This window comes from Ptiloglossa arizonensis, chromosome 1 (assembly GCF_051014685.1).
Source record: "Ptiloglossa arizonensis isolate GNS036 chromosome 1, iyPtiAriz1_principal, whole genome shotgun sequence".
Taxonomy (NCBI): Eukaryota; Metazoa; Arthropoda; class Insecta; order Hymenoptera; family Colletidae; genus Ptiloglossa; species Ptiloglossa arizonensis.
Window position 1 is genome coordinate 4,449,713 of NC_135048.1, and position 27,821 is coordinate 4,477,533.

At 40.1% G+C, this 27,821-nt stretch overlaps 1 protein-coding gene across 1 annotated transcript in view; it reads left to right on the forward strand.

Annotated features, from left to right (window-relative positions):
* LOC143145138 (GAS2-like protein pickled eggs) overlaps window positions 1-27,460 on the forward strand; it is a 117,347-nt gene extending 89,887 nt beyond the window's left edge. The window contains exons 4-8 of the mRNA XM_076308198.1: window positions 10,911-11,112; window positions 12,343-12,427; window positions 14,337-14,781; window positions 15,894-16,311; window positions 26,566-27,460. Of these exons, the coding sequence (XP_076164313.1) occupies window positions 10,911-11,112; window positions 12,343-12,427; window positions 14,337-14,781; window positions 15,894-16,311; window positions 26,566-27,458 (2,043 nt within the window). The 3' untranslated portion in view covers window positions 27,459-27,460. The remainder of the gene's footprint in view (window positions 1-10,910; window positions 11,113-12,342; window positions 12,428-14,336; window positions 14,782-15,893; window positions 16,312-26,565) is intronic.
* Window positions 27,461-27,821: the final 361 nt, after the last annotated feature.

Consider the following 27,821-nt stretch of genomic DNA (forward strand, 5'->3'; position numbering starts at 1 on the left):
TGCTAATTAACTTAGAATGTATCCATTTCTTACTATAAAATCTTGAATACTTAAAAAGGGTTTTATCATTCGAAAGTCTTTTCGTCTTCGAACAATAAAGCTTCTTTATTACATTGAGCTCTGTTTGTATTCTACCGTATACAATTTTCGGAAGATAACCGATCGTTCTATCGCTAAAAAGTCATCTTGTCTCTGAACGCTAGACTCCTTATCAGCTCAGATCGCAGAACCTCTTGGAGCCTAATTAAGTTTCATCACTGTTAAACGGCAGAGTATCCGTCATTTTACTTCGAGCTATCTTATTTTTCATAAAATCTGCAAAAACTACAATTGTTTTGTCGCACAAAAATTCTACGAACGCTAGATTCTCTAAGCTCGGATTGTCGAACATCTCGGGATCTAATTAACACGTTAAACAATGGTAGTCTCCCGGAGACCAATGCTCCAAAGTTACAATGATTCTCTAAAATGAACTCTTCTCTAAAATGAGAAACATGAGCTCTAATATTTGTAAACTTTAAAATAGCATTACTCTTGTTAACGATACCCTAAAGTAACAAGTACGTCGAAAAATGATCAAATATGTCAACTTTTTACACCACTGCCCGAACAAATATCGGTGACATTCTTAAACACAGAAAAATGGCGTTGCATGTACGTAACCTGTTAAGCGGTTGCATAACCTTTGAACGTTAGAGCTCCTCCATTATTTCGAGTAATCTCATTTTCCATGAAATCCACGAAAGCTGTGATTGCTCCGTCGCGAAAAATCCTCTCATCTGGTAACACCGAACCCCTGATCGGTTCCAATCGGCGAGTTCCTCGCAATCAACGTCACAGACGAGTGGATTTTCAAACACGTCCGATCGATCACGCGCGAGGAGATCTCTGGAAATTTCAGGAAACTGTCCACGCGAGCGTTTACGCAATGGGTGTAAATCATTCGCGGGAAAAATGTCATCAACAGATAAGGGGTGGCGACGGGGGGGATAAAACTGGTGGCGTTTGCACGCGTTCGCTCCCCAACAGCCCGTGACCAAGAATCCTGGCGCATTCGCCTCCCCGCACGTGCGAATGGAGGCCGTGTGTGATCCGGCAATAAATAATTTTCACCGTACCGCTGTCAAATGATTGCCTGTGGGTGTTCGCACATAAATGATATATATTTATCCCTACCGATTCGCCGCGCCGATAACAGAGCGTAATCAATAACGCGAGCGACTTAATACTCCGAGAAGAAAGTTCCCTAGCGCGAGATAACGAGGCTGGCTGTTCTCGCTAATGCCACCATCGCGATAATTGCCCGAATACTGCACAGTTCGTTTCGATTTCCTACGATTTTTCTATCGCGTTTAGATTCGATTCGCGTCGATACCGTACAAGGAATTCTGATCGTGGAACTTTCTTGGATCAGTGCCCTCTCGGATCGAGAACAGAGTTGGCCATTATTCGAATTGTTTGAAATAAATATTTATCCGAAATAATTATCCGAGTAAATTCCTCTTAGTCGAATATTTTATCCACGGAATATTTCTTTTCCGTAAGAAATTTCTTTCTATATTTATTTAAATAAGTTTTTCGAACGAATAATAACCATTTATTCAATTAATTCTACGATCGTTGTTCGAACAATAATACGAATAATTGTTTGTTCGCTAGACCATTGTTAACTGTATCTCGTTCGGTTTTAGTGTGTTTCAATCGCTGCCAATGTTTTCCATCAGAATGTAAACAACGTCAAACGAGTCAGGGAAATTGCACCGATGAAATGTCACCTACATACTGTTGATCCTCGTACGAGTCTCCAAAAATTTGTTCTACTAGTGCGCTGTGTTGGTGTATATTTATGTATATTATACGTTACAGTGTTATTAGTATTAGACGTGGTATTGGTAATTAGTTTCTCTTTTCACTAAAAATGGATCGACTATGTATAAGACTAAGCTAATCTTCGTTGCTTATGTCTTTGTCAAGTCTCTCGTCTCTGTGCGTCTTTTCAACTCTCCTTTCGTACTACGTCTTTATTCGTACTCTTACCCATACATACCGTGACATACCGTGACATACCGTGACATACCGTGACATACCGTGACATACCGTGACATACCGTGACATACTGTTTCCAAAACGTTCCTCCCGCACCCTATATAGCCACGCGCATTCGTTCTCTTTCGTTCTAATCCTCAATCCCTCTCACTCCAGACATTTGATCACGTTCGTCCACCCTAATCGTTCGTCTTTTCCAAACGCTCTTCATTTTCTCCGAACCACATGTATTAGGTCATCCGATAAGTAATATCGTTTTTTGACGGTGAACATAATTCCTTATCAGTAGCCCTTATCTATTGCAAACTCATAAATATCAGATGTAACAGTGATTCAATTTATTGTTAGTAATAAGGTAATGAACAATTCATTAGAGAGTGACCTGAAAAGTAAATTATGTTCGAGTTTGATGTACCTATGTATATATTTCTCTTCTTTCTATTATGTGTTTCTAAGATGCGTGTGAGTACATTACTGGATATGTATTAGGTCATCCCTTAAATAATGTCAGTTTTTCACGATGACTTTTGGTGAAGAAAATTAATACTTACATTTATTTTCAATCATCGATATATTGACCATCAGTTTCGATCACCTTTTCCCTTCTATCGGTCAACTTTCTTACTCCATTTTCGAAAAACTTCTGGGATTTTGAATTAAAATACTCATTTAGTGCTGATTTTACATCCTCGCTATTGTTGAAATTTCTTCCACTTAAAAAATGTTGCATCGACCGGAATAGATGGTAATCGCTTGGAGCAAGATCCGGAGAGTACGGTGGGTGTGGCGGAAGTTCCCACACTTAATTATTTTTAGTTTTTAGTAATTATTTTAGTTTATAATTATTCTTAATTCGAAACAATTCGAATAATGGCCAGCTCTGTTCTCGATCCAAGAGGGCACGGATCCAAGAAAGTTCTACGATCGAATAACGATCGTAGAATTAATCGAACAAGTCTTTATTATTCGTTCGAAAAACTTATTTAAATAAATAGAGAAAGTAATTTCTTACGAAAAACAAATATTCCGTGGATAAAATATTCGACTTAGGAATTTTTATTTTTTCTACCGTTATCCTTGCTGTGTGCGGCCTAGCGTTATCGTGGTGGAATAGAACACTTTTCGATTCACTAACGATGGTCGTTTTTCCACTAACGCTGCTCGAAGACGTTCGAGTTGTTGGCTGTAAATCTCAGCCGTTACGGTCTGATTTTGCTTGAAAAGCTCAAAATGAATAATTCCTCTAATATACCAGCACACGTGCGACAAAACTTTCCGAGGATGAAGCCCTGATTTTGGGCACTGTAAAGATGATCGACCAGGTGATAGCCATTGAAGTTTTCGTTTGGGATTGCAGTGTAAAACCCACTTTTCGACACCAGTAATAATCTGATCGAGAAATAAACGATTATTTTGTCGACCTCGCAGGGAAGCAGAAATGTTCATGTATTAGATACAGTTAGAAACCATCAGTTCACGCGGTACCAATTTTCCCAGTTTCGATACTTTTCCCAATTGTATTAAACGTCAATGAACAGTACTGCTGCAACTGCTGCTAATCTCTCAGCAATTTCATCGGTAGTTAATCGTGGTTCTAACTCGATGAAAGCTTTCAATGTCTCAGGATTGAACGCTGTTGGTCGACCGGATCTAAATACATCGAAAAGCTCAAAATCACCTTTTCGAAACTTGGAAAACCATCTTTGACACTTTCACAAATTCAAAGCACGTTCACCGTACACTTTGCAAATGTTTTTAACCGTATCCGTAGTTGTGCTACCTTTTTTCAATTCATATAGCGTACTGTTGTGCAGGAGGGAAGGGTTGAAGGAACACTCGTGTAGAATTCAACGATCCCTTGGCACTTTACTGAGTTTTTATTGAAATAGACCGCCTGACAAGAATTTCACGGACGTACTTAGCACTTAGACACGACTTAGAGAAGAGTGACCCTCGGGGTCTTCGACTGGTCTTTATATCGTTCGGTGACAAAGAAAGAGTTCGATCCCAGCATGAGGTTCACACGGGGAGTCACGTAGACTGGTCCAAGAAGTGTTTTGGCTGACTTACGTTATCTGACTTCTATGAATCGGCTCGCATGGGAACAGAGATTAATCCTAAGAATGCAATGCGGTAGGTATCGTAGCATGATTACGGTTTGGTATAACAGTACAATGGCGCAAATAAAGTTCGCACAGGGTCGTTTAAAAATTTTTTTCCAAGTGAAAAGTGTCGATCGAACTGCATCGAACGCGACCGATGGACTGTCGAGAGAGCACTCTTTAAGTTATATAGAAAGAAGTTTCTATAAACGCATCGCCGAGATGCGATTCAAATTCTTATTTAACACTAAACCTACCGACATTTCATATATACCTAATCCTACCATGAGCGGTCAAATGACCGCTCTAAAAAAACATATTTATCTTAATATAGAAAGAGATTTTAGCCAATTGGATAGTAAACAAAATATTTTTCTGGTACTACAGTAAAAACTCGCTCTCTACTTTTCTATTTATAAAGATTTATTTACCTTTATGCATTTTCAGCATATTTTTTACAAATTACAGCATTTTGTACTGCACATTTTCCACATACGTATTTTTTACATTTTGTACAAATTTTGTTAGTCTTATTGACTTTGCAATATCTTACTTGACAAGATTTCCGTACAGAAGAATCTGTAGCTGTGTTTATTATTGTTTTTGATGAACATTTTTCGCTTAGCTGTCTTTCCTCCTGATATTCGGTCCCAAGTTCTTCTGCCAATTGAAATAGAAATTCTTGCCTCGATATTTCTTTACCCGTTGTTTCTTTATATAAAATCCAAGCATTTGTCCCGGCTAAATCCAAAATATTGAAAAATACCTGTAAAGGCCATCTTCGACATTTAGATTTTACACTATACTTTCTGGCCATTTGATCGGTTACATCTACACCGAATTTTGTGCTACTGTAAAATCTAATTGTCTCTGGTATACGGGTGTCACTTTTTTCAATTTCAACGGATGAATGTTACGATCAATAATCAAGGAAAATGCTGACTCAACTTTGCCCTTTATAATATTTCGTTTAGCGTATCCTGTCGGTCCTGATATTTCCTTGAAAATATTATAAATCGGTGCTCTTCCGCGATTAGACCCTTCCTTTATTTTTTGCCAAACAGTTCCGTCCATAGCAGTTTCAATCTCTTCCTCATTTTCACTTTCGGAACTAACTATAAATCTCTTTCTTTTTTGTCCTTTTCGTATATTCAAAATATTCTCTTCGTCCGTATCGCTATCAGATAAGCCACAATTATTTTCTGCTGCATCATTATAAATATCGGAAACTTCTTGCTCATCTTCCGAACAATCCTCGTCGATATTATTTATTTTATCTAATAAATTGATATTCCTCGAATGTCTTGATATTTTTGGGAGTGAATATACAAATGATAAAGTAAAAACTAAAATATAAAAATATAAATCAAACGGGGTAAAAACATTGAGACCAGAAATAAAAAAACAATTATAAATAATACCGCAAAATATTGTTGGATCTGTCGACTTTGTCGAAACTATCACTTATACCGCGTAATAATTTCTATTATGCACTGCGAAATTTCGATGCTCTCTGTTAGGATCACAAAACCGTATTGTCGTCCAAGGAACGATATGTATTTGTTCCAATCGCGCGTTTGTTACGAAGAATATAGTTGTAAATAACATGAATTTTTCAAGCGGTCAAATGACCGTTCGTGGTAGGCTAGACATGTTATAAATTTTTTTTGGAAAGTAAATAATAAAAAAAGTTGTGAATATTAAAAAATGGGTTGTATGTATATTATAGGAAAAGTCAATAAGCTACATGGTCATACAATAACGTTGTATACGAGAAATTCTAAATGAAATTTCAAAAGCGGTCATTTGACCGCGCATGGTAGGTTTAGTGTTAAAGCACGACAAGGGATGACATTATATTTCCTTTCGTTCTCATGCATTCCCAAGCTCGGTCGTCTTGCAAGACCCCCTGTAAAGGGACACTGGTGTCCTCTCAGAAACCTAGCGATAGATCGGCCTCAAATGTTTACCTTAACGCTGGTCCGTTCGCACACAATAATACATCTTTCAAGCCTGCGCTCCAAGCAGGCTCAAGCGGACACGGAAAATCCGATAGCACAATACCTTGCAGATAATACTCTTCCTATAATAATTCACATTTTCAAGCAACAATTTTTACTCCAATATCGAGCAAAAGATCTTTATTGGCCTTGATTCGAGACAAAAATCGTTAGCACCCCGCTTTCGAGCGAATTAAGGTCCCCTTATCGTCGCTCGAAACAGGAATTACTATATCGGTTAATAATTTCAAATTAATATTGGATAACACGAATTATTTGTTGTTACTTTTATTATACGCGACACAGGCTCGCGAACATTAATTTCCTGACGATTTATCCCTCTGTGTCGAATGCAACCGTTTAATTTCTATCAAAAGGAGATATTGAAAGAAAAGAGAATTTCTCGTACTCGTGACAACCCGAGGGACAGAAATTTTGGCAACGTGACGAACACTATTTCTGTAAGCTATTTTTTCGAACGATATTACAGATAAACGAATAGAAACGGGGTTCAACGATCTATTCTAACCCGATGAAAAGATTTCCACTCGCAGGATAATATATTCCACGTAGTGGTCGACGATGATACCGATAATGCTAAACAACTCGGAGCTGAAATCTTGCAATACCTCGTCTCGAAATTCACCAAACTTTCACTTCCGTTTCTACGTCCGCGTACGCCCGCCAATTAAAGAACGAAGTTGGACGTTAATCAAACAAGTTGGTAAACAATCTCCGTCTCCTTCTGTTTCGAGTCTCGAGTGTACGTGGTCGATCGTTACACGACACGTGGCGGACCCACGTCGCTCTTCGTAATCGATCGATCATACACTATTATCGCGGCGTTAAATCGTTCACCTATACGCGTATTTACGTGCCCTTTGCCGGGATGCTTTCACTACCGGCCTTCCGGCAACGATGATAAAATCATTTATCAAGCGGCGTGGTTATTAGGCGGAAGAAGCCGCCGGTGAAGATCGAAGACACCACTCGTACCTTATACGTGAGCTCGTTCGATAATAACAATAAGGTATAAATTGATTGTCAACCGTATGTTCGACAACTTTGAAAATGGCGAATCTAACGTATTTTTAATCTCGAGACAAATATTTCATTTACTTATTGGTACACGTTCCACGATATACAATACTTAACCGTATGAATATTTTCACCGGTTTAAATATCAGGAAGAATTATTTAAAAAATTTGCGAGGCTCTGATGGTAACGTATATTTCAATCGAGGTTCAATTTTAATAACAGCATTTCAGCTGCACTTTTTGTCTTATTTTTCACGTATTCGTGTAACTACGTACGTTTACTTACCAACGATGTTAAATAAAGAATAAAGTCAAATAATTCGATGAGCTTGATTCTTAGCCCTCTGATGACAGTTTTGCAGTTTTCGAAGAGGATCGTGAGTGACGTTGGTAGACAGTATCGATGTAAATAAAAATACTCTTCGAATAGTTCTGCGAAGTTCAATGTTTATAAGTTATTATTGGTTCGACGAAGCAATTATCCTAATCTTAGATAAAAGTCTATTTCCAGAGAAGTCTATTTCCAGTCTAACTTCTTTGTGTAAATAAATAATATCTACTATGATTTAAATAATAATAGAATAAATTTAATTTTTTATTATACAAAATTAAATTTAAATCTAATTATATAAATTAATTTTTTAATATCCGAGGACATTGAATCTACTATTATTTTTTAAACCCTCATGTGTCAATTAATCTCGATACATTAATTTATTATATGATATATTATTGAATAGGTCATGGAATCTCAATCATTAACAGCCATGGTACATTATTCGATCAGATGGCTTATTAATAAATAATTATTTCAGGAATTTAACCCCCGCGTTAAAATTAATTTTAATACAATCATAATTATTCATTAAAAAATTTAAATATTAATAATTAATTACTTAATTTAGTTAATTAATTTATTTATATATTTACCTAATTAATTAGATATTTTATTTTCTAAAAGAAAAAAAATATCGAATTAATGTAATAGGCCGATCATGATACCTCGATGATTGAACAGGCATTGACCCCGTTTAAAATCAGTCGGCGTGGTGATGACGTATTTGCCAAGTTTCTCATAACGTTCATTGCTATGCGACTGTACCAAAGTAGAAATAAAACGAAACCAAGACACTTTCGCCTACGAAGAAATTGTAAAAATGCACCTCGCTAGGGTGCAATCAACGTCTTGTTGAATATCTCTTTATCGGATGGTGTATCTTGTCGCTGTTGTAAAAATTCCCTCGCGCGAGTAACGCATAAAGGAAGTCCGACCGCTTGGCCCCCGTGACGTGCACAATGAAATTAACAGTTGATTTAATATCCAGGAAAAAAAAAAACATCGCGTCGTGTTACGAGCATTTGATAGACGGACAGTCGGGGCGCGTTCTGCTTTCACTTCACGTTGAAAACCGGCAAAAACGCAGATATCCGAAGGCGAACCGTGTTAAAATGCTGTTCTCAACGGGAACTTCCATTCGCGTTACTTCGTTTCGCGTTTGTTTCACGTTTCGCGGCATTATCGAGACATTTCGGTCCGGAACGATGACTACCGGTTCTTTGATTCTTCCAACGATTTTTGGAAGGTGAATATTGGTAGAAAGCTTTTGAATTCTCTCGTTTATAACGTTTATAAATGCTCGATCTGTTGGTACAGTCCAAAAGGCGTTCAACGAACATTCTTGGTAACTGTGCTACGAAATAGTGAATTTAATGTGTTAGTTTAACACATAACACATTAAATGGTACGTGTAACGTGTTAAACTAGAAACAACGTATAGGATAAGATTTTCAATCGATTTTTCGTTACCAATAACACGAGCAGGTTTTGAATTATAGCTATGTTTGTTTTTTGCACAATGAAGCTTACTATTTTTGAGGAAAAAATTTCTAAATTTACTAACTCGCGATTTTGAAATGATGAACGTATCGTTTAGTTTTAGTTATTTCTTGATGTACTCTTTTCTCAATTTTTAAGCTCCTTTTAGAGAATAAGTTGAGCACGCTGATGTAATAAGTCGAGCACTATTCATCAAGATAGTTCTTAACCTTTTCTATCTCTTAATATCGCCGCTCAGATTAGAATCTGAATCTGTCCCTTATTGAAGTATGTGTTGTAAGAAAACGTGAAATATCAGACCGTCCCGTTATTGTTTAATTAGTGTTTTGCCAACCAACGGCTAAAATTTCTTAACAACTGACTTTTCCTGCCACATTAACAAGTTTCCCCACAAAATTATACTTCTACTTTCGTGTTAATTCGACGTTCGTAAAAATTACGATAAGAATGCAAGTTTAAGAATGACCTCGACATTTATTCAAACTATCGCGTAAAAAATAAAGAATCTTGACAATTTGTTGGCGTATTGGTTGTTCTCTAATACTACCGATGACATTAACGTTATTTAAAAATTTTAAATAAAAGCTCATTCTTTCTAAGCCCTTTAGAGAAACTTTATAAATTTGGAACACCAGTCACTAATGACTACCACAGTATTCGACTTGTTAATTTCAATTCAACTTTCAATTTCAACTTTTCAAATCTATTAATAACCTCAAAATACAAATCAAGATTGCAATACAAACGTCCTTCGTTATCTTCGCCAACTATTGTCTTCCACTTGCTCGAAATTCTGAATTAATACATTTACAACCGAAGAATTTGAAATTTATTCGTATCGGTACCAATTCCAACTTCGTCAAACTTCTCTCCAACCATGTCGATGCTTGCGAAACTGGAAATTGAAAACTCGCTCGTAATCGATTAAGCGAGTCCTCTGTCGCGTTATTTTTTATTTAACATCGTTACTTACCAACGATGTTAAATAAAAAATAAAATAAAATAAAATTCGATGAGCTTGATTCTTAGCCTTCTGATGGCACTGTCAGGAAATTCATTTTTTTATATATACATGTTAAACGTGTGCAGAGAAAAGATAATTTATATTCCTTTTTTACGAAGACATCCATCCGGGGGAGTTTAATAATTTAGATTCGTTTAATTCATAAATACTTCGCTGTATTTTTTTATCTTTGCAATATCAGCGGTTTAGGCGATCGCTGGAGCAACCACGCCTGAATGCAATTAACATGTCAAAAACTGGATTATTTGTCCGCATTTTCTCGAAGAATACATTTGAAAAATACATCTTCGAAACTCTACTATGCAAATTCCAAAAACGACAGAATTTGTAAAGGTTCGAAGCACGCGTTGAACCATTGGTACGTATGCAGTTGCGGTCGAAGAAACCAACGCATTCCAGGCTGCGTTGTCTCGTCCTTTTTATGCAAAACAGTGTTTCGTTACGATAACTGTGTTTGTCACCGCGGGAAGCAAACGTTGATAGCTTCCTTGACATTTCATACGGAACAACATACAACCGCGCGCATATACGTGCCAGTGGGGTAGAGCCTTTCTAATCAATACCAGCTGCACGTTACGAGCACCATAAATCCTGTGCAACAAATACGGGTCAGTCAGGCTCGATGTTGTCAACGCGGTAAGAAAAATCGTGTATCATTCGAACGCGTCGTTCTGTCGACAGCTGCTTTAATTAACAGCACAATACGTCCTAACGACCGAAACGGATTGAATTCTGTCGCTCGTGGCGAAACGTTGCTCGCGTGCACGAAGACGTCCGAAAAATTGGTCCGCGTTGCCCCAGAGGGCAATACGAATTACGAAGTACTTTTATCGAGGTGCCGTTTTTTCCTTCGTTTGTTCCAGGTTCGCGACTTGGTCGAGAGGTGCACGTGCCCGACGCAATTCCCGATGATCCGTGTCTCCGAGGGGAAGTACCGAATCGGTGACACCAAGGTGCTGATCTTCGTCAGGATTTTACGGAGTCACGTGATGGTGCGCGTCGGGGGTGGCTGGGACACGCTGAGCCATTATTTGGACAAACACGACCCGTGTCGATGTAGAACCTGTAAGTGAACTTTCGAACGTTCGATTCGACACTGTTCCCCGTCTATTTTTAATTCGCAGAAATAGAATCGCGCCGAGTATTCGCCGGATCAAGTTTTTCGAATGTTTGACATTCTTTTTAACGTCGCGACAAACGTAACGCGATGACAATTCAAACAACGATGACCTCAGCAGCGTCGAAAATAAAGATGATTTCGAGGCTCGTCGATCGTGTTAGTAGATAACAGGCGTGACACTCTTTGTCAGAATGTCTTCTCGACGACGATTGCAAAACGATCGAGGTGTTTGTGCACTGTCAGGAAATTCATTTTTTCTTTCTTTTTTTTTTTTTTTATATATATTAAACGTGTGCAGAGAAAAGATGATTTGTATTCCTTTTTCACGGAGACATCCGTCCGGGGAAGTTTAGCAATTTAGAAACGTTTAAATTTATAAGTACGCTGCTGTATTTTTTTATCTTCGTAATTTGACCTCGCTTGCGCAAACATTTCGAATGCAGATTCTATTATTTTATCCTACTGTTTTCAATTTCTAAGAAAAGTTGTATTAACGGTATATATTGAGCGATATATTTGAACAACGACAAAAACATTGACGTACGATTATTGTTGTAACTCGATGCACGATTCACTGTAACATACGTGGTTAACGATAGCATTGAACGGTGCACGAGTCTCTTCGGGTCCGAGAGGACCCAGGTACAGCGAGGGTTAATAAAGGTTAACATTGAAATTGCCTTTCTTTCGTAAACGGTGCTTTGACGAACGATGGTTTTATAAATAGCACTTTCACGGACGGTACTTTTACCAGTGGTATTTTTCTAAGTAGTACTTTGACAAATGGCACTCTCTCGCGAATGGTACTTTCTGAAAATGGCGCTTTGGTGAACGGTGCTTTTGAAAATAATACTTGAACGAACGGTACGCTTGTAAATGGCACTTCCGTGCTATATGTTTTCTCCGGTCGCTTCGACACTCTTAATTTCACGAGCAAACCTGTTAAGTAACTTAATTCGTGAAACTTCGCGCAGCAGGTAGTTTGTCTGGTTTTTTTCTTTTTTGTACACCACGTAGACACTCTCTACTTGTAAACGACGTTTCAATTAGTGCTCGATCGGTAGCTTCCTTTCGAGTGAATTGTCCCTCGGCGAAAAACGTACGTGACCGATTGTGTAATCACGTGTGTGTATAATTTCTTTATTTATTTATTTTTTTTTTCTTCTCTATTGCAGCGCATCGCTCGATGATCTCAGCGAAGCTGATTCAAAAGGCTGGAGGGTCCTTCGACCTTGGCAGCGCGCAGGTGCATTACGAAAGGTGAGTGATTTTCTGCTTCTAAGGTGTCATTTATCTGTCTACGGTCATTCATTTTCGCAAGATTTTCTGCAGCTTGATCGGAATAAAATGTTTCTCGAGCTTCGGGAAATTATACGGGGTGTTGATAAGCGAGGTGCAGGAATCTAAAGAGGTGTGCGATAGTCACTGTCGCGAGTCAGAAATGTTTAGCCAACGTGGCCTCGTTAATCAACTTTAACGGTTACAGAATACATTCTTTAAAGGTTAAAGTCGATGTAATAATACCATAATCCGATTCTGAACACTTCGGTCGTGAGAAGAGCAGGAATATCGAATACTTTATATCCCCTTGATTGGTTTTGAGTGTTCGGACGAAAGCTGCATAACATTCGTTAACCCACTTTCTCTCAAATTTACGTACGCGGTGTCACAATTCATTTTTCAGTACTCACCGTAACAGACGTTTCTTTTTAACACCGCATTCCTTACCCCCTCGCAATATCAACGGTACAGGCAACCACGGGAAAGACCACGCTCGGGTCCGAACGGACCCGTGACTTGACCTCGCACAAATATTTCGCAGGAAAATTCCATCATTTTATCGAACTTTTATTCATTTGTACAGAAAACTGTACTAACGGTGTAATCGAGCAATACGAAAATTTCTCCGAGTCTGAAAAGAACCACACCCGGTACAATGAGAGTTAATTACTAATGCTTCGAAATAGATCGTATTTAGTATTGATCGAATGGTACCTAGCGACATGGAACTCGACTTGTGAAAAAGGACTAGCAAAATATGCTCGAAACGATCTCGTATTGTTCTTTCCAAGTCACGAATTTGATAGGTTGCTCGACAAGTTTTGTCGTTCGATAAGAAATATAGCTACCAGGTTCGTCGTTTTATTTTTCTAAATATGGTACTACCGTTTGATGAACATGTGTGAAGTTTCACGTAGATCCATCGACTCGTTCGTATATTTACTGTTGTTGAAAATGAAAGTGTCGTAGTATTCTTTTACAATAAGAAAAATGACAAAACTTATCGAACAACCTAGTACTCTCCTACTTTTTTGCTCCTGTCCTATACCTCTAAACGATCAGACATAAGTACGTATATACTTCTCTACTCCTAGAGTCCTGCACTCCCAAATTTCTATATTGCAAACCATTTATACTCCCCTACTTCTACATTCTTTTACTCTTATTCTATCCCTGAACGATCAGACGTAAATACGTATATAACAGGTTGTTCAATAAGTTTTGTCGTTCGATAAGAAGTGGAGTTATGATGTTTGTCGTTTTATTTTTCTAAAGACGGTACTACCATTTGATGAGCATAAGTAAACTTTCATATAGATCCATCAATTCGTTCGTATATTTACAGTTGTTCAAATGTTGAAGTGTCATAGTATTTTCTTACAATAGAAAAAACGACAAAACTTATCGAACAACCTAGTACTCTTCTATTTTTTGCTCCTGTTCTATATCTCTAAACGATCAGACGCAAGTACTCATATACTTCTCTACTCCTAGACACCTGCACTCCCAAATTTCTATATTGCAAACCATTTATACTCCCTTGCTTCTATATTCCTTAACTCTTAATCTATCCCTGAAAGTGTCGTAGCATTCTTTTACAATAGAAAAAACGACAAAACTTATCGAACAACCTAGTAATTGTTAATCTGTAAAGTGCGTCGTATACCTAGCCGACTGTCGTAAAAAGTACCAAGTCGCGGCCATTGAATTCTTTTGATCGGTAATCGGTAAAGGTTAAGCGGACTCTGTGGTATCGGTCGCGTGACGAGTAGTTTGTACGATCGATCGAGGGTGAAAACAATAGCGTCGACGCGAAGAGTTACACGGTCTCCGGTCAGCATGGTTGCCCGCCCTTGGCGCGAAACATGAAACCGCTACTCATCCGCAGATCACCTCCTAGAACTCGAAGGAGTTCGGCGTCGAGCGTCGGTTCTTGCGCCGGAACGATGCAGAATCAGCAGTCGACGCAGCTGCACGCGGCCAGGAGCATCTCCAGCAATCGGTCGCGATCGCCCACGCCTCACCGACCGGCTGGTAAGCAGCAGCAACAGCAGCAGCAGCAGCAACAGCAGTCGAGCGACGAACAGAGGAAGATCAATCGCTCGAGGAGTCCTACGCCTCAGAGAAAATTCCTCGGCAGCCCGAGCCATCAGCCGGTCGATTTCGGGAAACAAAGATCCAGATCACCGACCCCGAAGGCCCAGTTCAGATCGTGCAGCCCGACGACCAGAGCGGAACACGCGAAGACCGGATACGCTATCGAGTCACCCAAGAGGGTCTTCAACGAGGATGCCCGCTCGCCGACGCATCATGCCAAGCACCAGGACCCTAAGGTGAGTCGCTGACCTTTTGCGAAACTTTCACCGGGTTTACTCGGTTCTGTAGATGGGTCGTTCTACGAACTAGGGATACTGTTCTTAGGTACAGGATCCAGATAATAGAACAAGAGTTTCTTGTTAGGTGTGGGATCTTGGTGATAGAGTTTGTTCTCAGTTGTCGAGTCTTAGGGATAGCTGTAGAGATCATTGTGGGCACAGTGTCTCAGAGATGAAGAGTTCAATTTTAGAAATAGCAACTCAGAGATAGACGGGACTGGAAAGATGGTTATAGGATGTTAAGAATCGGATTCGAGTTGTTTCCTGAGTGTTCTCTGAAACATGGAAAAAAGGATCTGCAGTAAGAGATCTTGAACTTTCTCGATGATAGTTTGATTTTAGGAACAGTAGTCTAGGGATAAGATTAGAAGATGATTTGGTCTTAGTTATAGAATCTTGGTCTATAAAGACGGTTAAAGACGACTTGTTTTTAGTTATAGAATCTTAGGGATCAGAGTAGAGTTGTTTCCTGGGTGTTCTTTCAACATCATGGAGAGATCGTTTGTCCAAGACGCGATAAAGGAAGGATCTGCAGCAAGAAATCTTGGGCATAGTATCTTGACGATAGTTTGATTTCAGGAGCAGTAGCTCATAGATAACACTAGAAAGACGATTTGGTCTTAGTTATAGGATGTTAAGAATCGGATTAGAGTTGTTTCGTGGGTGTTCTCTGAAACATGGAAAAATGGATCTGCAGTGAGAGATCTTGCACTTAGTTTCTCGATAATAGTTTGATTTTAGAAACAGTAGCCTAGAGATAAGATTAGAAAGACGATTTAGTCTTAGTTATAGAATCTTGGTCTATGAAGACGATTGAAGACGACTTGTTTTCGGTTATAGAATCTTAGGGATCAGAGTAGAGTTGTTTCGTGGGTGTTCTCTGAAACATGGAAAAAAGAATCTGCAGTAAGAGATCTTGGACTTAGTACCTCGATGATAGTTCGATTTCAGGAGCAGTAGCTCATAGATAACACTAGAAAGACGATTTGGTCTTAGTTATAGGATGTTAAGAATCAGATTGGAATTGTTTCGTGGGTGTTCTCTGAACCATGGAAAAATCGTTTGTCCAGGAGGCGAAAAAGGATCTGCATCAAGAGATCCGCACGAAGGTGCCTCTGTCCGAGGAATTCACCAAGCGTTACGTGGTAGAGGGCGGGGTGGCCCGAAGGGCGGTCGAAAAGGAGGACACCCCGAGGTACGAGCCGACAATCTACAATTACAAGTGTCGCGAAGACTCCAACAGTCGTAGTCCCACGCCCAGTCCCCCGGCGATCAAAGAGGAGCCCGTGCTGGAGAACTTTGGCAAGGACGTAGTGACGGGGACCGTGCATTACACCAAGTCGCCTCACGGCGATGGCGAGCACTCCGACAACTGCAGCGAGGTCTCCGACGAGGGCTATCGAAGTTTGGGCGCCCTTCAACCACCCACCAGCAATGGGAATCCCGCGACGTGCACGCAAGGATCGCCCACGGTTGCCGATTGTCAAAGTGAGTCCCTTTTTCTCTTTCTCCCCTTTACGCTCGGGTGTCCCATACGTGGCCCGATCTCGTTCGTTTCTTCGGACCTTCTCGGACACGTGATTTATGTTTTATCGACGCTGCGTGGGCCCCGTTCTTGTAACGCGAATGTAATATTGACTAACGCGTTGTAATTCTTTTCGATCGATGCGGGCATCGGGTACCTCGAGGCGAGTACAGCCCATTTTTCAAGTTTTCTTTCCTTTCTGTTATTTTTATTATCGTTATTATTTCTCTTTTCCTCTATTTAGCGATAGCATAACCTAGTACAGAGCGTTTTTGAAGATTTCTCTCCTTTCTGTTATTTTTCTCATTATTTTTATTACTTTTCTTTTCTTCTATTTAGTTATATCATAACCAAGTACAGAGCGTTTTTGAAGTTTTCTCTTCTTTCTGTTATTTTTCTTATTATAGTTATTATTTTTCTTTTCCTCTATTTAGCGATAGCATAACCAAGTACAGAGCATTTTTGAAGATTTCTCTCCTTTCTGTTATTTTTATTATTGTTATTACTTTCTTTTCCTCTATTTAGCGATACACATAACCAAGTACAGAGCGTTTTTGAAGTTTTCTCTTCTTTCTGTTATTTTTCTTATTATAGTTATTATTTTTCTTTTCCTCTATTTAGCGATAGAATAACCAAGTACAGAGCATTTTTGAAGTTTTCTCTCCTTTTTGTTATTTTTCTTATTATTGTTATTACTTTTCTTTTCCTCTATTTAACGATAGCATAACCAATAGAGCGTTTTTGAAGATTTCTCTTCTTTCTGTTATTGTTCTCATTATTGTTATTACTTCTCTTTTCTTTTACTTCGCAATAGCATAACAAGGTACAGGAGATTTTGGTATTTTTCTGTTATCATTTTCTGGTATTTATTGTTATTATTTCTCTTTTTATATTCCTGCCACGATGATGCTATAGCACAATAAAGTATAGGGCGTTTTTGTACTTTTCTTTCCTTTCTGTCATTTTTCTTCTCACCGTCAGTATTCCTCTTTTTTTTCGCGATAACATAACACGTACAGTAAAAGTGTACAGACGATCATCGCGTATGGTAATCTATACTTTCAAGATCGAATCTTTACCCCGGATCCAAGGATGAGAATAACCCACCCATTGTTCGCGTATATTCGACACAATTTACACACATCGAGTGTATTCATCGCTACGTATATTAATTACAACCTGAGATCAAAATCGCTACCCCGTTTTCAAGCAAATTCTTCATTTTATTACTCGAAAGCGGGAACTGCTGTAGCGCGCAATATTTTCTACACAGTCTAGTATACGAAGAAACTTACTATGCGATATACATCCTATATAACGGATCTCTACGTTCGGTTGATTAAACGTAGTGTCTTTAACCCGTTTAATAGTGTCACAGTTACGAGCAGACGTGTTTTGTATATTCAAATCTGCAACGGTCCAGTTTCAAACTATTCTCGTGTTCACCTTCGCGCCGAATTTCGTCGACCATTTATTTACCAAGAAGCAAATTCCGATGAGCGTAGGCGAAAAAAAAAAAATAAAAAATAATCCGTCCCCTATACAGCGACGATAGACGATCCTCGTATTGGCAACGGTGAATGTCTTCGAAATTCTAATTTCTTCTTTAATTTCGAGTCACCCACGCGGTGCTTACGAACGTTGGACTCTGGCTTACGTGACTCCGCGCGATCAGAAATTCTTTCGATGTTACACTCCCGAATCTCGCATATTTTCTTTTCTTTTCTTTAATTTATTTCTTTACTCGATGATGTAACGTTCCAGTGGTCGTGTAATTTCGTTGTAACACTCGAAATATATACGTAAAAACGAAGCGAAGTGCGTGGTGCACGTCATTATTATCCAATGATAAATTATCTTCGCCGGTTGCGCCCACAAATAACCACCTACTCGAGAAAAGTAATAAAATAAATCCGAGGATTTTACAATCGTGTCACGTGGTTGCTATTTCGACGCGGCAATTATTTCTCAATCGTGTGAATTGTCCGCGATTTTCTTCTAGACAATCGACGACCGTTCGATGAATTTCGAAAAAGAAAAAAAAAAAAAGAACAGGAAAACGAAACCCAGAGAAGACAGGTTTTTCTCCCTAGCGAAACCGAGAACTAAACTGACTTCGACGTCTCGTTTCGTAACGAACGAAAGACGCATATTAATCCGGACACGAGTGAAATCGTCTCGAGATCGCGATAATCGCGTCCCGCTGCGGAGAAAACGCACGACGGTTCGCGTGCGTGTACGCGCGGGCTTCCCGATCAAAGCCAGTCATTGATTTTAATACGTGCGCGGCGCAGGGGTGGCTCGATGGAACAAACGCTGGTATTGTGTAGTTCCTCTTCTGTTTTAACTCTCTCGGGATCGATGTGATCTCTCCCTCTCTCTCTCTCTCTCTCTCTCTCTCTCTCTCTCTCTCTCTCTCTCTCTCTCACTCTCTGTGTATCACTCCTCGATGTTTTTTCTTATTCACTTTCCAGCCTGATCGGAGAGCGGCCCACTTCGTGGAGCACCTCTCGTGGGTGATGCGTCGTTGAAACGTTTTAACGAAGTTGATTTTTCGTCGAGGACAGACCCGCCGCGTATCGGCGTTGGCGTCGAGGTTTTCGTTTTTCGAGATCGGCGTCGCGTAAGAAAACAAAAAATGAAGGAAAAAAAAAAGAAACGAAAAGAAAAGAAACCCGAGAAAAATACACGAGGACAGAAACGTGGATCGTGGAATTCGGTTCTTAATACCTCGAGGCGAGTGTTTATCTTCGCCCGTCTATCTCGAATTGTCAGACCTGACAACGGGGATTTAATTCGCGTCTCAACTCGATGGATCGCCACGATACTGTAACAGCCTTTCAACTCTTTTGTACTTAACAGCGCGTGGAATCGTCGCGGTGTATTTTAAGTATCATTCCGCGTGTAATGTACTTCGCGGGTTTATTTTCAACCCGCAGTTTCGCGGCACGGTCGATTCAACCTCGCGTCGTCGATTTCTTTCTTCGTTTTAAACGGAGTTGCATCAGTTTCCACAATCATCGCGCGCGCGTGTTTCGAAATTTGTTCGAAGACCCTAAAATGTCAGCTCTCTGTCCTTTCGATTCTTCGATGCAGAAAATTCTAGTATAGGCAACAGCTACTTCTGGTACTAGCGTTTGACGAACACGTGTGAAGTTTTAGATCTGTCGACTCGTTTGTATATTCACAGTTGTTCATAGTCGAAGTGTCATAATAATTTTTTTACTATGGAGAAAACGACAAAACTTATTGAGCAACCTAGTATAAAACGTCTGCTTTTTGTCTTTTCGATTTCGAGTTTCACCAATACAGAAAAACACTATTGCAGGTGATAGCTACTTCAGAGTTAGAGATTGGGAGGAAAAGTAAGACTACAGAGTAGAGAATTTTTTGAAAAATTGTTCTCTAATGTAGAACAATATCACTATAGGCAACAGCTACTTCAGAGTTAGAGATTTGGAGGAAAAGTAAGACTAGAGAGTAGACAATTTTTTGAAAAATTCTTCTCTAATGTAGAACAATACCACTATAGGCAACAGCTACTTTAGAGTTAGAGATTGGAAAGAATAGCAAGACTACAAGATTAGGTCTTCTCCAATACAGAAAAACACTATTGCAGGTGTAGTTACTTCAGAGTTAGAGATTGGGAGGAAAAGTAAGACTACAGAGTAGACAATTTTTCTAACTGAGTTAGAGATTGGAATGAGAAGCAAGGTAGACGGTTTCTCGAAAGAGTAATAGGTTGCTCGATCAGTTTTGTCGTTCGATAAGAAACGGAGCTATTAGGTTCGTCGTTTGATGTTTCTAAAGATGGTACTAGCGTTTGATGAACACGTGTGAAGTTTTAGATCTGTCGACTCGTTTGTATATTTACAGTTGTTCAAAGTCGAAGTGTCGTAGTAGTTTTTTTTACAATGGACGACAAAACTTATTGGTCAACCTAGTATAAAACGTCTGCTTTTTGTCTTTTCGATTTCGAGTTTCTCCAATACAGAAAGACACTATTGCAGGTGATAGCTACTTCAGAGTTACAGATTAGGAGGAAAAGTAAGACTACAGAGTAGACAATTTTTTAAAAAATTGTTCTCTAATGTAAAACAATATCACTGTAGGGAACAGCTACTTTAGAGTTAGAGATTGGAAAGAATAGCAAGACTACAAGATTAGGTCTTGGCAAGACTACAAGGTGAGAATCTCTTGAAAGAGCATAACATGACTGTTCTTTTCGATTTCGAGTTTCTCCAATAGAGAAAGACACTGTTGCAGGCGATAGCTACTTCAGAGTTAGAGATTGGATAAAGAAGCAAGACTGCAAGGTTAAGTGTAAGTTTACGCGATCACAAGCGTTGTAGATAGTTCAATTAACGGAGTAGCTGTCTAAAGAGAGATTAGTCTCTATCCAGGGATTTCTGTGCTCGCCAAGAATCGTTGAGTCAACATCGCTCTACAAAAGTACTACAAGGAGCAATTACTTCAGACTCGGGGTCTAGACACACGAAGAAATGGAATTTGAACACGAGACAGTGCAATCTATAAACAGTTCAGATGGTTTCATTGACAGATTAGACGGAACAGAGAGATGAACTTAAAATGGACAGATCAGGTTCAGAATCCCTGTTCGAATTATCCCTCTAATTATGGTATTGGGATCTTTTCGTAAGGAACACGATCATGAATCACCGAATCAATGACCCTTCGAACAGTATATATAACAAACCTCTACTGTATGCATCGTGTTAGAAGAATGATGACCAATTGAAAAGCACTGCTGTACAGAGCACTCATTTTAGACTCAGGAAGTAGATTTTTGGAGACGTAAAAGTACAAACGTGAAAAGATTCGACGTGCCAACCATCGGCAGCTCCGGGTCACTTTTGACCCATTACAAGATCTGTTTATACATTAGAGAATCAGTCTCTTCTTCGATCTTTTATCCAAATACGTTAACCTGCACTTTTCGGTAATTTTTCCACACGATATTGTTCCTCGATGGTTGAAAAGATGAACAATTTTATTACAAAAATATCAGATTTGTTTAGAAAGAATATATTAACATACATCAATGCAAATATATTACTCTTCGTGTATCCTCACGATTCTCGTACAATGTATTTTACAAATTTGTCTAGAATTGACACGCGGATGTATAAACATAATTTGCATAGTATATTCGTCGTTTCGCGGTCGTACGCGACACATTGACCGTTTCTCGAGACACCTCGTTCGCTTTCCGCGTGTGCGAATAATTGATCCATCCTCGTTGGCTGACGTTTGACGTCAGGGATAAATTCCCAGCTCGGACGTCCGTCGCTAAAGAGATCAGGCCTCGAATCCCCGATCAGGAAATCTCCTCTCGGTCGGGTCGGTGCGTCTAGGAACAAAACGACCCGTGTTCCGTTCGAGAAAAGAACGTTCGATGAAACGACGATTGGAAAGCGTGTAAACAGCGTCGCAGACGTCACTGGGACCCGTCTGTTCTGGCGTGAGAGATCGCCACGCGTCAAGTGCGTCAAGTAAGCCAGACACTCGGAGCACACCGGCCACAGTCGCGGGTATACTCGATCCAAGTGTGTAAGCGTTATCGAGAATCGACCGCTGGCGATTGTTCCGAGGACAGGTTGTTGTTGGAGATCGCCCACGCTCCTCAACAGAGAGATCCCTTGCCCGTATAATCCGTCCGAGCCGGCTAAATGTCAGGTGAGCGCATACACGCGTCCATAACGTGTGTTCGTGTACTTTGAATATTAATGAGTTACAGGGTGGTCCAAAATGTTGGGTAACCGGCCCGTGGAAAGTAAAGTTCCACCAGTGACACCCGAGGTCAGGTAAACCTTCGAGACGACATTATACGTGCTCGTCTATGCGGGACATTATCGCGAGGCTACCGTGCAGGCGCCACTGTGCACGTTTCCTCGATGGAGTTTTCGAGGTTTTCGTTTTCGAGGATCGATTCTGTCGCGACGGAACACCGACGGATCTTCGAGACTTCGTTGTGGACAAATTTGGGGGTAAATTGGTTCGAGAGATGGAATTTTCTTTTGGCTTGAAAATGATTGGAAAGTCTTGAAAGGTGGAACAAGCACGAGGAAGTGGAATGTTTCAGAGGTGGTGATAGAAGTGGTAGTTGAGTATTGAATGGTTAGAAAGTTTTGAAAGCTTCGAAAGTTCCGGTGATCCTGGAAACGTCGAGAGTACAAATTGTCTCGAGGTGCTTGAATGCTTTGAAAATTCTAAAATACTTTGAAAGTCTTGAAAGCGCTAAGTGTCTGAAAAGTTATACAGACGATAAGTGTTTTGAAAATTGTAAAAGTCATGCAAGCTTTGAAAGATTTGCAAGTTGGAAGTTCCGAGACTGCTGAAACTTCTGAAAGTCGTGTAAGTTTTGAAAGTCTGGGAAGTTCTGGAACTTCTGAAAGTCTAGAAACCCCCGAAAGTTTTGAAATTTCGAAAGTCTTAGAAACTCAGAGAATTTGTGTAGGCTTTGAAAGTGTTGAGAGTTCCGAAAATTTTGAAAGGTTTCTACATTTCGAAAAATGCTAAAATTCTTGAAAGTTTGAAAGTCTTGAAAGTCTTGAAAGTCTTGAAAGTCTTGAAAGTCTTGAAAGTCTTGAGAGTCTTGAAAGTCTTGAAAGTCTTGAAAGTCTTGAAAGTCTTGAAAGTCTTGAAAGTCTTGAAAGTCTTGAAAGTCTTGAAAGTCTTGAAAGTCTTGAAAGTCTTGAAAGTCTTGAAAGTCTTGAAAGTCTTGAAAGTCTTGAAAGTCTTGAAAGTCTTGAAAGTCTTGAAAGTCTTGAAAGCCTTGAAAGGTTTTGAAAGTGTTGAGATTTCCGAAAATTTTGAAAGATTTCTACATTCTGAAAAATACTCAAATTCTTGAAGGTTTGAAAGTCTTGAAAGACTCGAAAGGTTTTGAAAGTGTTGGGTTTTCCGAAAATATTAAAAGGTTTCTACATTCCGAGAAATGCTAAAATTCTTGAAAGTTTGAAAGTCTTGAAAGACTCGAAAGGTTTCGAAAATGTTGAGAGTTCCGAAAATTTTGAAAGGTTTCTACATTCCGAAAATTGCTCAAATTCTTGAAGGTTTGAAAGTCTTGAAAGCCTCGAAAGGTTTTTACTTTTTGAAAAGTCCCGAAATTCCCGTAGAAGTCACGTAGACATTGCAAGTTTAAAAATCTTGAAAGTCCTGATAGTCTTGAATGCTTTGAAAATTGGGTAAGTCATAAACGTCGCCTAGCACCAGGAAGCGTATAACTAAACAGAAGAGTACTACACACTTGTTTTAAAAATACAGTTATAGGTACTTGAAACACTTGACTTACCTGTTTGCAATGACTCCGCGTAAACTATAAACCCACTTATCTCCCGTTCTACAATATCTTCCTTTGAGATGATAAATGGCCAACGTTGCGCTTGAGTTGTTATTCAACTTTTACCCAGACATTTTTGAATAATCGATATGAAGTTCTTCGAACACCGTTTGCTCAGTTTTAGTCTTTTAACGCGATTCACAGTCCTTTCCAAAACGTAATTTATTTTGGTACAACACGGTTCGAACTCAATGGTATATTTTGTTCAATTTTATTTTCAACCAGGAAAGTATAAATTCTGACCGCATAGTACGTTACTGGGTCTATCGACAATGCACGATAAGTTTGTTGGAAACTGTCCATACCGTACTAATGAAACGTACAAAATGTTTATGTTACCGCAAACGAGTTCTCGTGGATCGAGTGCGCGACAAAATTCCTGACAATCGATTTTGGCAACGCGCACCGGGCTCTGCGGAGCATTAAGATGCGTCGCACGATTTCGCTGAACTGGTTCTTGCGATTTAAAATGCATTTATTTCTTTCTAATTGGCCGAACTCTGCCAATAACTTTTTACGCCCAATAAAATCACAATGTAATCGTCTTCTGGCATTGCTCGGATATCTACGCGTGGCCATATTTACTTTTTTCTACAATTACTAGAGCCACGCAACGGTAACTTTTACAAATAACTACGATTAAAATAATTGCGAGCGGAATAACCGTTCGTATACGTGAAAAGGAAATTCTTCATCGATATTTTTAAAATTGAACTGTACAGCGTGTTAAAAAGGAATAATTCGATACATAGAAAGTACTTGGTAAATTGAATAAATGATCAACGTACGTAGATCGAAATGAAAAGGACACGTGAAATTAGAATACCTTTTGCAGATATCAAAGTATCAATTTGGTGAAACAATCGATTGTTTAGACAAGAAAATCGCTTGTACCGTTAACATTCTAATATCGGTGAATTACATCGAGGCTCTTACGAAACGAACCATTTCCAAATCGACTCTTCCTTTTATAAAGAACTCAATTGTACGAAAATTTGCAGAGGACACGGATTGTCTCGCGGCGATTTCAATAAAATTTCACAAAGTGGTAGATCTCCACTTATGAAACCTACCGTAATGATTTTAAGTGTAGACGGTCGTCCATTTGTGAAAAAAAATAGCGATTAAAGTTTCAAAAAAGCTGCTTCACCATTACATACTGATATATGTTGCTCGATAAGTTTCGTCGTTCGATAAAAAATAGAGCTATTGGGTTACGTGTTTTATTTTTCTAAAGATAATACTACTGTTTGTTATATTTACAGATGGTAATACTGTTATATTTACAGTTGTTCAAAGTTGAAGTGTCATAGTATTCTTTCACAATGGAAAAAAATGACAAAACATATCAATTTCCAAATTCAATTCAATTTCCAAGCAAATTTGTTTGCTTCGTTATTATTTAGAAAATTCTTCGTTCGTTACCGATAACATAATTCAATCGTTGAAAGGTTAACGGTAAGTAATACAAAAGACATTTCGCACTCGGTTCGGTATACTGTACACCCTCCAAGTTCAGAACCCTTTTCTCAACACTCCGTATGTAGGGCGCGAGATATAAATGGCTCGGCGAGCATCCTTCTCGAACTTAATCGAGGACCGTCGAACGGAGTCAATTAACATCGACGCTCGCGAAATGTCGCAGGTGCGTCATTCCGTGTATCGAAAGCGCAATAAAAAGCCAGGGCCGATTATCTCGGCTCGTTCCGTTTCTTCACCTTGCCCACGCAGCCTACTAAAACGGGAGACAGCTTCGGTGGACCGATTCGGCTCTCGGTGATCTTTGAATCCTAAATCGCGAAGCCACGTTTAAGTAAACCGCGGAGAGAAGAGATCCAACACCGATAACACTCTCCGGTTGAAATTCGGATGACACTGCGCGTAGAAATTATGCGAAATGTTATTACGCAACTCTGACTCTACGTGATGAGAATGAATCGATCGACCGTCGTTCAATTAACACGTATGCACACTGCGAATGTGCTTTATCACGGATTCAAGTGGTCGAGATCGTTCCCACCACTGTTTACGTTTGCATAGTGTTTCAAAAATGTCTATCGGACTCGAAAGAACAATCACTGATCCCACTTTCTGACTATTGTAGTTTGTCCAGTATTTGAAATCTGTCCCGTAAAAACGTGGCGGCAATATCTTTGCAAATATAAATTTATTTGCAAATAGGTTTACACGGAACGTACATTTAATAACTAGTTCAATCCCCTTCTTTGGTAATTGCAGCTTGGCAACGATTCGGTATGTTTTTCGCCAACTTTTCAGTGTACACAGATAGCAATTTCCATATTCGTCGAATACGGTCTATTAGAATTCTTAATTTAAAAATACCTTTTCTCTTAAGTACGTGCTTGGCTATGGCCATCGCATACTTTCTATTGGATGTGCATCAGGGGACTGGAACGGCCAAGTCTACAGAACGACGATGTTTTTCACTTTCCATTCTCAGGCCTCAAACTCTTTTGCGTACGTAGCACTCAGCTCGGAAAACTGTTCTCTTCGGTAACGTGAACGAATTTGAGAGAATCTTAACCAACGCGTACTCGAGAAGATTGTATACCTTTGGATCATCGCCATCTCCCTTTCGATAGGTCAATCAATTTCACCGAAGATATCACCGACTCGGTTTTACGGAACTGTAGTCGTGGAACCAACGTAGTTATCACCATAGTCGGACTAAGTTTATTACAAATGCATAAAAATGAACCGACAGCATTGAATTTTATATGCGTTATCGACCTGTTCCTGTCAGTGTCTAGCATTGGCTAATCGAAATTGTTTTCGGACCTTGTTGTTTTGGCCTAACAGCCTAAAAACGCCCCCGTCCATCTTGTTGTTTCAGAGCAACCCACAAAGCCCGAGCAAGAAGAGAGGTCCTGCGTAGAAACCGAAAGCATCGAGACTGGCCTTCGTAAGACGCGGATAGGTCCAGCGAGTCCCCTACGAGCCTCGCCATCGAGGAGTGTAGCCTCCTCGTCGGGTGATCGCACCCCACGTGCAGGGTCCATCATCCGCGAGAACAGCAACGTGTCCAGAGCATCGTCAGGTAGCAGAACACCAAGAGAGAGCAACTCCAGCCCGGAAGGAAGTCCGTTGAAACGTGGAACGATCAGAAATAGTCTTCGAAAGCCCCCACCAACCGGTAGCCTGAGCAAGGCAACGGCCATGCCTAAGTTTTGTCAGTCGCCAGTCAACGGCAGTAACACATGGAACGGGAGACAGGCCAGACAGAGGCCGAGTATACAATCGGACACCTTTTTGAATCCCCAAGGATCGGCGACATGCGCTACCACGCCGAGTTTCTCGAGGAAGAGTCCTGCCAGGCAAAGTCTACCCAGACAGAGCTCCAATGGTGTCCAGTACGACCGAAACGGGAGAAGAATCAAGCCACCATCCACCACAGGATCTCTTCAGTCTTCTCCAACGAAGGTGGCCAATCCTCTTTTAGAGCAGATCCTACAGAAGGTTGGCCATCTGCAAGACGATCGTGAAGTGGTCCAAAAGCTTCAGGATCTGTTGAGGGATTACCAAGCCCACGGTGGGGGGGACGTTGCCAATTTGGAGTTCACCAGGGCGTGGATCGATGGTAACGGAACCGTCGCTCTGCCTCAGGATAATCAGATGGCGGCCAGTCCTAGGAAGGATCCTAAGCCAGCCTCGGAGAGGGGAGGATTCTCGAGGATACCAGCGCCCGTCTACAAGAGGCCCATGTCCGTCGCGTCCGACAGCGTGTGAGGAAGAGCAGCGATCCCGAGGAAGAGGGCGGGTACGTCTCGATGAAGGCACCCAATGCCTTCGAGGTCATCGAGGCTCTCGATCGGACAGGTATCTTTCGCGCGCTGGACTGAAGGTGTTGACGCGGTCGAAGCTTCGCGAGTGATGATCGTTCCCCTGTCGTGGCGCCCTCGGTTTTCAAGAATCCGGAACACAGGGTGGTCCGTGACACAGGCTGCGATGACGCGGAGGAAAGGGAGGATGGCAGAAAATCTCGTGGAAGAGACGAGGTACCGAACCGACGAATCGGTCAGGTCTGAGGTGTGTAAGTTGAGCCAGTCCGATGGGCATGTACGATAGACTTAGATATTTTCTTAAAACTTT